General features: G+C 39.1%; 1 protein-coding gene across 2 annotated transcripts in view; it reads left to right on the forward strand.

Annotated features, from left to right (window-relative positions):
• The window catches only part of ADAMTS12 (ADAM metallopeptidase with thrombospondin type 1 motif 12), a 534,685-nt gene that overhangs the window by 362,631 nt on the left and 157,905 nt on the right, over positions 1-14,149 (forward strand). For both annotated transcript variants that reach the window (XM_020995368.2, XM_020995376.2), the window contains exon 13: positions 2,955-3,088. In XM_020995368.2, coding sequence (XP_020851027.1) covers positions 2,955-3,088 — 134 coding nt within the window. The remainder of the gene's footprint in view (positions 1-2,954; positions 3,089-14,149) is intronic.

Below are 14,149 nucleotides of genomic sequence, written 5' to 3' on the forward strand. Positions count from 1 at the left end.
ACTCTTATTTGATTTTTAAACTCCTTTTTGAGCTCTTGCAAAAATTATTTTTGGGCCGGAGACCAATTCACATTTTTCTTCAAGGTTTTGGATGTCACAGTTGTCTTCTTCTGAGTTTGTGTTTTGATCTTCCCTGTCACCATAGTAACTTTCTATGGTCAAGATCCTTTTTTGTTGTTTGCTCATTTTCCCCAGCCTATTTCTTGACTTTTGATTATTAAAGTTGGGCTCTACTCCCAATGTGGAGGGGGCACTGTCCCAAACTTTAGGTTTTTTGTATAGCTGTTTTTAGAGCTAGTGTACAAGGCCAGATTTGAACTCAGTCCTTCCTGTCTCCAGATGCAATCCTTTATCCCATGAGTCATTTAGCTGCCTACATTTATTTTCCTAAATAAGTGGATGATAAATTATCATACGACATGTAGTTCATAGTTATATCTACACAATCCTACTGTTAATTAAACAAGTCAGCATTTTGCTCCCCAGGAGTTGCTTTGCACCTATTTTAGTTTGAAGACACACATGGCCACATGGGTGGCACCATCTGTATCCTCAAACTGATCTGGTCCTTGAAGAACTAGCTATCCAGCTGTACCCAATACACATACTCAGAAAAGATAAACAAAGTCTGTTTCAAAATTAAGATTGAGCCAGAGTGGATCTGCACTTTAGATTTAGTGAAATAAAAATAAAGTGAATCCAGGTTCCAGGGACAAGTACATCCATCTTGCTTCCCCTTACTGGGAGTCAGGCAGTAAGCAAAGAAAATACAAGATCGGTTGGCCACTGATTGGGGTGGGGGTGTTGGGGTAACAGGAGAGTTATAGAACAGATTCTTATTCAGGCATGGGTTGGATGAAATGCCCTCTGAAGTTGCTTCCAACTCTTTGATTCTGGGATCTTAATTGATTAATTTCATCCATCTATCAGAACAAAGTAATTGGGTTTCTACAGAAGAGATCAGGTCCTATTTGTGTCTATGGTACAGCTTTCTAGGATTCTCATTTATTTGTGACTGGCAGGGGTTTAAAAAATACTTCATCTTGTGCATATCTCATTTTCTTTATTCAGGAGAGATGAGAAAGACAATTCTCAGAGTGAGTCAAGGATGTAGCCCGCAAGGTGGGAGGAGGATTAGAGATGGATAAACGAAGCAGGTATCAGTATTGGGGAAGGAAAGGGAGTAAACATTTAGGTAGCACCTCCTTTGTGCCAGGCATAACACTAACTGCTTTTTGACATTGGCTCTTCAGAGAAACCCTTTGAGATATGTGTTATTATCCCCATTTTACAGATGAGGAAACTGTGGCAAGTAGATATTAAATGACTTGCCCATGGTCACACGGGCAAGTATCTGAGACTGGATATGAACTCAGGTCTTGCTGATTCCAGGTCTAGAACTCTATCCACTAGGCCACCTAGCTGCCTCAACTTTCCCTATTTACAAAATTCTATGGCACCCAGTTGCTGTCATAGTCTCTAATCCTAACCACACAGCCCCTGAGTTGCAGCAGGAAAGAGAGGTTACAAAGGACCTAGCCTCTCCTAGAGATGTGTTAGCTTTACAATTAACAAAAGGCATGAGTAATGTTTGTCTAGGAATGTAGTATCTTCATTGAGTGCTCACTCATTTTTTGTGTTCAGCTTACATTCCTGTTATTGAAAAGCCAAAGTGAGATTGGGTAGAGTTCTGAACTTGAAATCCTGAACACCAGAGTTCAATTTCCACTTCTGAGACTTAAGAGCTGTGTGATCTTGGACACTTAACCTTTAAGCCAGCTTTCTCATCCTCTAAATGGGGTAACAATACCTATAATACTTACCTCTGGTGCCTTTCCTGATTCTCTAAGTTGTTAGTGCTCCCTTCACCCCCACCAACATGTTATTTCCCCCAGGAAATTGTAAACATCTTGAAGATGAGGATTCAACATATTTGTGTTTATCCTCAGTGCCTCACACAGTGCCTGTCTTGTCCATGCATATGTGTACACATGTTAGCACACATGCACACGTGCACACAAACATAATCTCCTTTGTACCTCAGAACAGCACTGTCAATCAGTATTTATTGCATGCCCCCCACACACGTATATGCACGCACACACACTACAAATTTAAAATACTACATAAAAGTCAAAACAGCAGTATGGAATAGTAAATAGAAAGTAGCCCTATAGCTAGCAAGATCGAGATGTAAGTCCAATCTTGACACATTAATTGTGTGGTCCTGGGTAAGTCATTTCACTTCCTTGGTGCTCTAGGCCAGTACTGTCAAACTCAAATACAAATTGAGGGGGGAGGGCACTAAACTATACCTATGGATCCCTATAGACTGCATACTGACTTATAAAGCCACGTTTATATGTGAACCATGTTTGTATATATTATATATGTATACTATGTATACACACAAACATATATGTACCCACACAGAGCACATGTACACATATTTCAAATGTGTTGAAGACTAAGTATTTGTTCAATGCCTGTTATATGCCTAGGTATGTATTGGATATCGCCATGCTACAGTTTCCAAACATATGTAATAATAACAACAACATGAACAATAAATAATAACAAAAACAGTTCCTAGATAGTGCTTTACATATATTATCTCATTTGATCTTCACTACAACCCTGTGAGGTAGATGCTATTTTTATCCCTATTTTATAGAATAGGAAACTGAGGCTGAAAGAAATTAAGTGACTTGTCCAGGGTCACACAGCTAGTAAGTATCTGAGGCAGGATTTGAATTCAGGTCTTCCTGACTCCAAAGCAGGCACTGTTTTCATTACATTACTTAGCTATCCTGCGAGTGAGATTCTTGTGCTTTTTATGACTTTCAAAATCAAAAGATGATCAGATGTTACAAATTTTAAAAAGTTTTGGAGAAATCAATAACATTAATCAAAATGCTAACTCAAAACTATCTCTCTTTTTTTTTCCACCACAGAATATCCCTGTGAACTCTACTGTCGACCCATTGATGGACAGTTTTCTGAGAAAATGCTAGATGCTGTTATTGATGGTACACCTTGTTTTGAAGGAGGCAACAGCAGAAATGTCTGTATTAATGGCATATGTAAGGTATTGGGTATGTTTCCTTAATCTCCAACTTTGTGCAATCAGAATTTTCCAAAGTAATCAAGCTGAGTTAAAATCATTTTGGTTCAAGATGTTTAAATTTGTTGTCAGTTCTTGGTTTGAAATTTCATTTTGCCCTTATGGTCCAGCATATTTCAAGGTCATCATAGATAGTGGTAATAGCCCCTCAAGCAGTTCTTAGCTCTTTATAAATGTTTTTCATTTTTCCCTCCCAGGCATCTTTGCCTAAATGTTATTTTTTCCTTTTCTGGTTCAGTGGAACTTTAGCTGGATTTGGAGTTAGAGGACTGAGTTCAAATCCCAGTCTTGTCATTTATTATCTATGTGACCTTGGTTAAGTGACCTTTCCATGACTTAATTTCCTATTCTAGAAAATGGAGGGGTCATTCTAATGTTCCTTCCAAATATACAGTCCTTTGAGCCTCCTCATAACTTTAATAAGTGATACTGAAGAGCTGAATAGTTTGAACTGCTGACATCTTCTTTGTCAAAGCATTTAGTGAGTACTTACCATTTCCTCGGAGTGGGTCTAGGTTCCAGCCATTGGAGAGGGGATAGCAGGAAAGGAGATATGTGCCTTCTCTGTTCAAGGAACTTAGCATTTAATGATAAATGTTTGGGAAACTCAAACCCAACCCAAAGAGTTTCCATGACATTTAAGATTCTGCATTTAAAATAATTATCTGTTTCCTTTGTCAGTGAAGTGAGATTTGAGATAAAACCAAGGTTAATCACGGAATCTTACACTTGCATAATGTTCTCATCTTTTCAAATCACTTGCACATTCATTATCTCATTTGATCCTCACAGCTCCATGAGGCAAACAAGGCAGGTAATTGACATTACATGGGAAATCTGTAATTTAGTCAGTAGGAGCTCCTAGTACGGTAACTCCCCACTCTTCTCTGTCACAACACATAGCATGCCTTGTTAACTCTGGGTTTCTTGAGATCCAGAAAGGATAAGTCACTTGTCTCTGGTCACATAGCTAGTAAGTGTCCCAGGAGACATCTGAATCTTGATGTTCCCTGACTTCAGGGCCAGCATTCTACACATTATGGAACACAGTTCTTAGTATGATTTTTTTTTTTTACAAATTAGGAAATTGATGCCCAATGAGGATAAGTCCCTGTCCAAGGGCACAACTCATAGTCATTAGTATTTTAGCATGGAAAGATATCTTAGAGCTCATTTAGAGATGACCTCTCATTTTGTAGGTGAAGAATACTCAAGTTTAGAGAGATTGACATACTATATTTGCCCAACTATATAGCTAGATAGTGTCAGCATTGAGTTTAAAGCCCAGATTTTTTAATTCTTCCAATAATGTCCATAGCATTACACCTCAGGGCATCCTTTAATTGTTATTTTTTTGTTGTTTAAACCCAACTTGTAAAATATTTTAGGTGGACTATGTGTTATAAGGCTATAGCTTGATCTTTACCTTAAAAGAAGCAAAGATCCTTGTGAACTGAGCAAAGACTAGTGATAAAATAATTTGGATAAATTTTAAAAAGAAATTGTTTCATCCAATAAAGGGAAATATAGTAGAATCATTGAACTCTGGCTGCCGTAGTATTCAAGTTAACTCTAGCAATCATTTGCTTGTCATTTCTGGAGCCATCTCAAAATGTTGTTAGCCTCACTTTCCTCAACTATAAAATGGGGGGAAATAATACAGATTGTTGTGTTTGGAGTCAGAGGACCTTGGTTCAAATCATGACCCTTCTTAGTTACTTTCTATGTGAATAGGCAAATCATGTAACTTCTTTACAACACAAGTTTAGGTTATGTAATTGGACTCTTACTGCATACAACAAAGCAAGCCTTTTACATTCCCCTCCACTGCTTTGCTCCTATCCACTCACCACAGTTGCTGTTTCAAACCTTTTCATCACTCCTCAAGCCTCCCTTGTGCCTAGTCTTACAGCAGAAGAGCTTACCTCATATGGCACTGAAAAAAATGAGGGCATTCAATAAGAGTTCTTTCTCTTCTTTCCTCCTCATCTCAAACATTTCCTTCATGATCTTCACCTTCATCCTTTTTTCATATGAAGAAGTGACCCTTCTCTTTGTCAAAGTAACCATGAAATCTGGATCATATCACCTCTTGCATTGTCCAGCTGATCTCCTCCCATCTATCATCCTGTCTGTCTCTGCCTGCCTCTCTGTCTCTATGTCTGTCTTTGTCTCTGTCTCTCTCTCTGCCTTTCTCTCCTTCCTCCTGCCCTCTCTCCCTCTCCTCCCTCTTCTGTAGTCTTTCTCTATCCACTTTCTTATTCCATGTTGCCTTCAAATATATCTATATCTCTTCCATCCTTAAAAAAACAAACCCTTGCTGTATCTAACCAATCATTCTTGTTAGCTACTGCCCTCTATCTCTTGTCCTCTTCCTAACTAAACTTCTCGAGAGTCATAAACTTCCCTTCTCACTTTATTCCATATCCTCTACAATATGACTTCCAACCTCATCATTTAACTGAAATTACTGTCTCTAAAGTTACCAATGACCTCTTAATTACCAATTCTAATGACCTTTTCTACATCCCAATTCTTCTTAGCCTGTTTGCAACTTTGGACCCCACAAATCATACTCGTTTCCCAGATACTCTCTCCTCTCTAGGTTATTGTGCCAGTATTCTTTTCTGGCTTTCCTCCTACCTGACTAATTGCTCCTTCTCAGTCCCTTTTGCTGGATCTTCATCCATGTTACATCTACTAAATATGAGTGGTTCCAAAAGCTATATCCTCAGCCCCTCTTCCACTTTCCTTTGATACCATATTGCTTGGTGATCTTGTCAGATCCCATTGGATCAACTGTCATCCATTCCTAGACATATATATGTATGTGTGCATATATACATGCATATAAACATTATTCATAAATATAAATGCATATGTACATACATACACCTATATGCATGAGACACACATATATATGGAGTTACAAAAGTCAATGCAGTTTAAACTGTTAAAGCTTCAATAGCTTAAAACTGCACTGACTTTTGGAATACTGTGTATTACGCATGTATGCATATATGTATGTATATCTGTATGTGTACATACATATACATATGGGGGAAAGAGGACAGGAAGTAGAAAAGAAAGGGGAAGAGGGAGGAAGAGGAAAAAAGGAGAGAAAAGGGAGGAGCGGAGGGAGGAAAGGAGTGGAAGTTTAGAGGTTAAGGGGTGAGGATAGAAAATGAAATTCCTATGTTTATAGTCCAGAATCACCAACTACCTTTTGAGTGTTGCAGACTGGGTATCCCAAAGACATGCTCTCTCCCCTCATTAGACACTGAGCCCCTTGAGAATTTGGGTTATATGTCTGTTTTTCTTTGTAACTCCAGCACTTAGCACAATTCCTTGGACATATCAAGTGCTTAAATATAAATGCTTGTTGAGAGACCAACTTGTAAATGATGATTTAGAAAAAAAACTTTAAAGAAAAGCATCTGGAGTAAAAGACATGGTGGCATGAAATCAAGAGGTTCACCAAAGCATGAAATCAGCTCTATATCATTTACATGAGCTGCTACTGGCTTTTTTCCACTATCCATCTAGCTGGATCTGCATTTCCTTGACTTATAAATACATGCCCCACTTTGAGTATTTAACAGAGGAGAAATTCACATAATAGAAAGACCAAATATGTTGTTTTCAAATACTAAAATTCCCTTTGCATTACAGAGCTTTTGACTATTTCTGGACAGTGTTAACAACTTGACACAGAGACAGGGAGTCTAGGAACTTAAATCTGAAGTGGAGGAAGTGGAAGAGTGAAAGGACTACACTGAGAGTCCTCAGAGCTGACCTCAAGTCCACACTCTTTTTAACACAGCTTTTGAATTTCTCTTCTTCTCACTACTCACATATGAATCAATGGTTGCTGTATAAATACCATCCAAATGCTGACTCCCAGGAACCTGTTTTCTGGGCATTCAGTGGGGAGGTGGGGCCAGACAGTGGAAGATCATACATAAGAGGTTCAGGACAGGGCACTCTGAGCAATAAATAATACCTCATTTGATGATCTACATCTTATTTTCTGTGTCATGTTCTAAATGTCAGAGGAAATAGATTGCCAGAAGCTTATACAAGCAAACCAATGGCATCTCTAAGTCAAAGCTGCTTCATTGGGAAATTGGAGATCAAACTGCTAGAAGGGAGAAAGGGGCCCAAGTAGTAGTGAGTCTTTGAACTTCCAGACCTGGAGAGGACCTTAGAGATCACTTAGTCCAACACTCTCCTTTTACAGATAGGTATTTAGAGGCACAGAGGGGTTTGATGATTTGTCTAGGTCCTCACAACAAGACAGTAACAGGGCCAGGATCTGAATTCAGATCTGTTGGCTTCTAAGTCTGTATTCTTCTTAGTATTGTATAGGATTTCTTAGCTTAAGGTCTGTGAAACTAAAAAAAAAAAAAAGATAACTTTATTTCCATATAATTTGGGGGTTTTCTTAAATAATCTTGTGGGGTTTTAAATTTTTACATATTTTAAAAGTTGTTTTGAGAAAGGCTTGCTCAGACTGTCAAAGGATCCCCCGATACAGAAAAGGTTCAGAGCCCCAGCACTGTATCATTACTGCCTCCAGGCTCAAGAGTCAGCAAGTTAAAAGATCATAGATTTAGAGACTGTATGTGACTTTAGAAAGCATCTATTCCAGACCTCTAGTTTTATAGATAAGAAACCCTGAAACTCAGAAACTGAATTGCCTCAGAGTTATCTCGGTGTTAAGTAGCAGAGCCAACTCTAGTCAGCACCTTGGTCAGAGGCAGCAAGGATGCTGAGCATTTAGAGCTGAGTCAGAAGATTAGCCGAAAGCCATTTTCAGTCATCTCTTTTGCATTGTTTTGATGAAACCGTGGGGGAGGGAGTCTTACAGTGATAGATTTAAGAAGAAGGAATAATGGCCCTTATTGTCAGTAGTAATAGAGGTAGTGATGTGAATAGAGTCCTGGACCTGGGGTCAGTAAGACCTGAGTTCAAATCCAGCCTGAAACACTTTCTAGCTGTGTCACTGAGACATGCATCAGTTTTCTCATCTGTAAAATTTAAATAACAATAGCAACTAACTCTAAGGGTTGCTGTGAGAATAAAATGAGATAGTATTTGAAAAACACTTTGCAAACCTTCAAGTGCCGTATAAGTGTTCAACAGCGGCAGTAGTAATTGTAGTAAGAGTAGGAATAGTTGTAATAGTAGATGACTAGACACTACTGTGATACATTGGAGCAGCTGAAATTCCTTTTGAAGAATGACATGGATTCCAAGGTTCAGGAAGGTATGATCACATCATTAAGGGAGATGTGCATGGGCACATGGGCATGGGCAGTCACTGGGCCTCCCTTCAGATGTCAAAAGATAGTCAAAGGAGTCAAGTATATATCTAAGATTCTCTTTCCCCATCAGAGTCTTGTGTGCTATGGCTATGCTATGCTTAGTACCTCCCTCAGTGATGTAGGGAGATATGGGCAGAGTTGGGGGTCTGATATTGGATGAGTTTTGTGATGATTAGGACTTCCTAAGAGAGCCGAAGGTCACATCTAAGGTGAAAATTTACCCTAGCAGCCTTGGAACATGTTTGAAAGCCACAAACTTAACAATAAGAAGCAAGTATGAATCAATCTTAAATAAAGGGTCCAGGATGCTAAAAATCAGAACAGCTAGAGGCAAAGGACACTGAACACATTGCTTCAGAGACAGCCAAATTCAGAAGAACATGAAACCTGGTAATTTCAGGTCCTGAAATGGACTCAACCAGGCCATTAGCTGGTTCTTAGCTGGTCTCTGACCCTTAATGGATACATGCAATAACACTGTACTCTACCATTAATCTTATATTTAACAATAGGAATGTGTAATACCATACAGTAATTAAATGAGAAGGGGAAAGGAAGAGAATACACATTTATATATTGCCTACTACGTGCCAGACACTGTGCTTTACAGACATTATTTTATTTGATCCTCACAACAACCCTGCAAGGGAGATACCATTATTATCGCCGTTTTACAATTGAGGAAACTGAGGCTGAGGGAGATTAAATGACTTGCCTAGGGTCACAAAACTAATAAGTGTCTGAGGCTAGATTTGAATTTGGGCAGGTCTTCCTGACTCTAGGCCCAGCACTCTTACCACTTCAATATCTAGCTGTCTTAATAATTGTTGGCATCTTCTAATAATGTTGGCATCTTCTGAATCTGTCACCTCACAATACATGAACATTTAGAATTCTCTAGTCCCTTCCTGTATAAAGGGAGGAAAACATAAGACCTCTCTCTCCCTCTTTCCCCCTCCCTCCTTACACACACACACACACACACACACACACACACACACACACACACACACACGCACACACACATATAGAGTGTGTGTGTGTATGTATATGTATATATATCAGGCTGTCTCTTACACACACACACACAATATGTGTATGCAGTTAGATATGCACACTTAAAAGAACACAATAGCAGAGAAAGTATACAAAGGTAAAAGAATAACCTAATCCTTATTCATTCTTTATTAGAAAGAGGAAGAGGGAGGCATGGAAGGAGAGAGAGAGAGAGAGAGAGAGAGAGAAGAGAGAGAGAGAGAGAGAGAGAGAGAGAAGGAGAAGAAGAAAAGAAGAAGAGAAGAAGAAGAAGAAGAAGAAGAGAAGAAGAAGAAGAAGAAGAAGAAGAAGAAGAAGAAGAAGAGAAGAAGGAGAAGAAGAAGGAGGAGGAGAAGGAGGAGGAGGAGGAGGAGGGGAGGAGGAGGAGGAGGGAGGGGAGGGGAGAAGGAGAAAAACACTTTTGGTTTGTTTGGAGTAGATGAAACCAGAGAGAGTATTAACTTCAGTCTTTATGTCATCAGTCCAATCTCAAAGAATTAGATTCCTACCTTACCTGTTGCACTGGGAGAAATAATCATAAAACAGCTGCATACATAGACTTCGAACAAAGACACTTTTATCAAGAATAGACTTGAGTAATATGATGATTTTTATGCCACCATATCCAGTGCCATTTTATGATTCTATAAAAGAAAGGAATGATGTGAATAAGCCCATGTCTAGGGAGTCATTTAATCAACAAAATTTATTAAGTGCCTACTGTGTCCCAAGTACTCTCCTAGGCACTGGAGATATGAAGACAAAAGTAGAACAGTCCCTACCCTCAAGGAATGTAATTACAATCAGTCCAGGGGAGACAGTATATACATAGACAAATATGAACAAAATAGATACAGGATGGTTTTGGAGGGGAGGCACTAACACCTGTGAGAGAAGGCAGAAAAAGTTTCATGGAGAAGGTGGTACTTGAGGAGAATTGTTATGGTTACTAGGGATTCTTTGAGGCAGTTGAGGTAGATCCCAAGCATGTTATACACACACACACACACACCTCTAAACCAATGGCATGTCAAGTTATACAATTTGGTTTGTACTCTGTGTCTACTGTCTTTCACAAGTCTGTGAATTTAACATTTCAAGAGCTAATAGACCTGGGGCAAGAGGGGAGAAGTATTATCTCTCTGGTATCTTTACCTGCTTTTAAGATTCTATGCAGTACATTAAATTAGTCAGATATTCTGTTGTGTCTATATTAGCACCACCTATTTACTCACTTGAGATAAGGAGAAAAAAGGAATTTTGAGGTATGGTATACAAGGGTAATATACCTTGAAAATGTACATTTACCTGTTTAGCTGTGAAAAGAGCAGTCCAGAAATGTGAGATGAAATAGAAACAATGTTAGAAGCCAGTTGGTGGGATCAGAAAGATCCCTTCATGAACAAGCAGCCTTGTGTACTATACATTCCTTGAGAGAAGGTATACTTTTTATCTTTCTTTATATTCCTGGTGCTTAGCACAGTGCCTGGCACATTGTAAGTGATTAATAATTACTTATCAAATGACTGACTGCTTGCCTGGAACATACAGTGTGGGGAGGAAGTAAGACATTTTAGTCAGATGGTTACTACTATCCATGTGGTATTATACTTCTGGGAGGGGAACAGATCCATGCTTAAATTAACATAATTACCCCCTAGTATAGAGAGGAGTTGTCTGGGTTTTTTATTATTTTAATCAAGCCCAGTTACTAACTCAATGAGTTTTTAGCACAATAATCTATTTTAGAAGATTTGATATGGCAGTTGACATGTTACTGTTATGGACATCAATGGTGCCATGTAACTACCTGTAATGTCTTGGACTGGCCCCCTTGGCCTATTATCCATCTGTAACAAAGCACTGTCCATCATGCTTCAGGAGGAGAGATGTATGGGTATGAGTGGGAATGCACAGTGGACAGCTAGGCCTGGAAAGAGGTTCCCTATGATTACTGGTGATAAATTAACTCCAGTAAAATTGCTTGAGGTTTAGTTGAAGAAATGCTTATAATAAATAGAAGGGCCTCTCATGGTTCCTGGTCTGACAGGGACCCAAATTTAGTTTTTTATGAGAGCCTATCTGCCTGTTGGTTGCATTGTCCAGGAGAATGACCTCAAAAAGAAGCTGGGATTTAGCTCCCAGGAAGGTTGAAATGTTCAAGTATTTTATAGCTGGTGTGGGTGATGATGATATGTCTGACTCAAGATAGTGTGTCCATATCTCGATTGTGGTTTTAACTTGAATAACTTTCCTCAGACTATATAGGTCTGCTTTACAGAGGGCAGCTTGCTGGGAAGTACACATAGAACCAATGTATCTAGGAAGTTAGTGTGGCCTTCTAAGAGGATGGCCCACATGGAAAGAGCATGACTGAATTTGGAGTCAGAGGACCAGACATCAAAACCTCATTCTCCAATTTGTGTGACTTTGGGAAAATCACACAATTCTCTGAGCCTCATCTGTAAAACAAGGGAGTTGGACCAGATGACCTCTGAATCTATGATGTTATGAGCATCATGGTATTGATTTCCATGATTAACTCCTCATAAAACTAAATATATAAAGATGAGATTGAGATGACATGGTACTTTTTTTTTAGTTTTTAACATTCACTTTTATAAGATTTTGAGTTCCAATTTTTTTTTCTCTCTCCCCAAGCCAGCATGGAACCTGATATAGGCTATACATGTACAATCATATTAAACATACTTCTACGTTAACATGGTACTTCAGGTCGATAAAAGAGCCTTCTGCTTCTAGTATCCATTGGAAAGTCTTGAAGAGCCCTTGGGTGTCATAGTGGGCAGAGTGCGGGGCCTGAAGGCAGGAAGACTCATCTTCCTGACTTCAAATCTGGCCTCAGACACTTACTAGCTGTATGACCCTGAGCAAGTCACTTAAACCTGTTTGCCTCCATTTCCTCCTCTGTAAAATAGAAGGAAATGGCAAAATACGCCAGTATCTTTGCCAAGAAACCCCCAGCGGGGTCACAAAGAGTCAGGCACAAGTGAAATGTCTTAGTATCAAGGAAAGGGAGCCTTCAATGGTTCATTGAGAAGAGGCTTCAAGGCCAAGAAGTTGGGAACATAGGAGCGTAGTATCCTTTGAAGCTGATGAGCCATCATACTTCTAATTGGCTACAGCTAGGAAGCCTGATGATTGGACTTCCTAGAACTGTACCTAAAAACAAAACAAAATAAAGCAAAACAGGCTTCTACGAGAAAAGTATATGAGCCATTTAGTGCCTGATGTTTCTGTGATCTTTTTTGTGTTGCTGCTCAGAGGCATTTTTTGCTTCTTCTTAGGTTCTTTTTTTAAAATAAAAATTGATTGCTACTCTTTATTTTGACATTGCCCAAACTTCCCTCAGTATCTTCGGCCCTCCCAGAGAGCCATCTTTTATGATAATTTTTAAAAGAAAAAATCACAAAAGGAAAAAAAATCAAAACCATTCAACTCATGAAAAAAAATCTACTAAATATATTTAGTGTTCTATACCCATGACCCCCATCGATGTGGAGGATTAGAGGAAGATGATTTCTTTATATCTCTCCAGTGAGGTCAAGCTTGCTCTCTATAATTCTGTAACATTCATTTTCACTCGTTTTGTGGTTGTTCTTTCCTTTTACTTTGCTGTAATCATAGTCTGCATTGTTATCCTGCCTCTGCTTACTCCAATTTGCATCATTTCATGTAAGTCTCTGCTTCTCTGTACTTATCATTTCTTACATGCCAGTAATATTCAACTTCATTTATGTACCACTTCTTTCTTGGCTCTTAGCTCTGCCTTCCGTAGTTGAGGAACTCCAGATGAATACATTAGGTGAGACTAAACATTAGTTTAAATTCATACAATCACAAGGTTATGAGTGATCTAGATAAATTAGTAAAATACCCAGGTCTTGAATCTTACCTAATACTGTCCAGCAAGCGGTGGCTGAGCCTTCTTTTAAACATTGACAAGAATGAGAAGCTCACTCTGCACTAGGGAGTACCATTCCATTTTGGGACAGCTCTAAATGTTTAAAAAATTGTCCTTATGTTGAGCCAAAATGTACTTCTCCATAACTTTGATCCATTGCCTTAATTGTTGCCAAGTGAATGAGTCTAGTCCCTGATCCATATGGTAGTTCTTTAACAATGACATTCCTTCTTAGTGGAGCTGTAACTAGGAAAATTTGTTCCTGGTGCTAGTACCACTAACTGCCCTGGGACAAGTAGCGTGCAAGGAGCCTTCACAGACCAGTGTTAGGGATATAACTATGGGGGATGTAGGGTAGGGCAGGAGAGAGATCATCTCCCCTCCTCACCATGTTAGCTTCCAGTTTCTACTAATTATTCTAACTAGGATCCAAGTGCTGCTGTTTCTAAGCTAGGAAAGAATTTAATTGCTATCTGTGCTCTCCCAATTCATAATTGCCTTAGGCAAAGCCCTGCATGCCTTACCCTAGTTTTAGCTTTATATCTAAGACTGAAGCCTCTGGCAGAGATGCCCACATCTTCAGCCAGCTCCCATTTTTACCCATCAGAAAGGCTCTATTTTTACATCCTCACAGAATTTTAAAGTGGAAAGGAACCTCAGTGGCCATGTAGCCATAAATCTGGAGTTGGAAGGACTCCTGAGGCCATCTGGCTGAACCCTTTATTTTACAAATGAGGA

This window comes from Phascolarctos cinereus, unplaced genomic scaffold (genome assembly GCF_003287225.1).
Source record: "Phascolarctos cinereus isolate Bilbo 61053 unplaced genomic scaffold, phaCin_HiC Scaffold_4;HRSCAF=312, whole genome shotgun sequence".
Lineage (NCBI taxonomy): Eukaryota > Metazoa > Chordata > Mammalia > Diprotodontia > Phascolarctidae > Phascolarctos > Phascolarctos cinereus.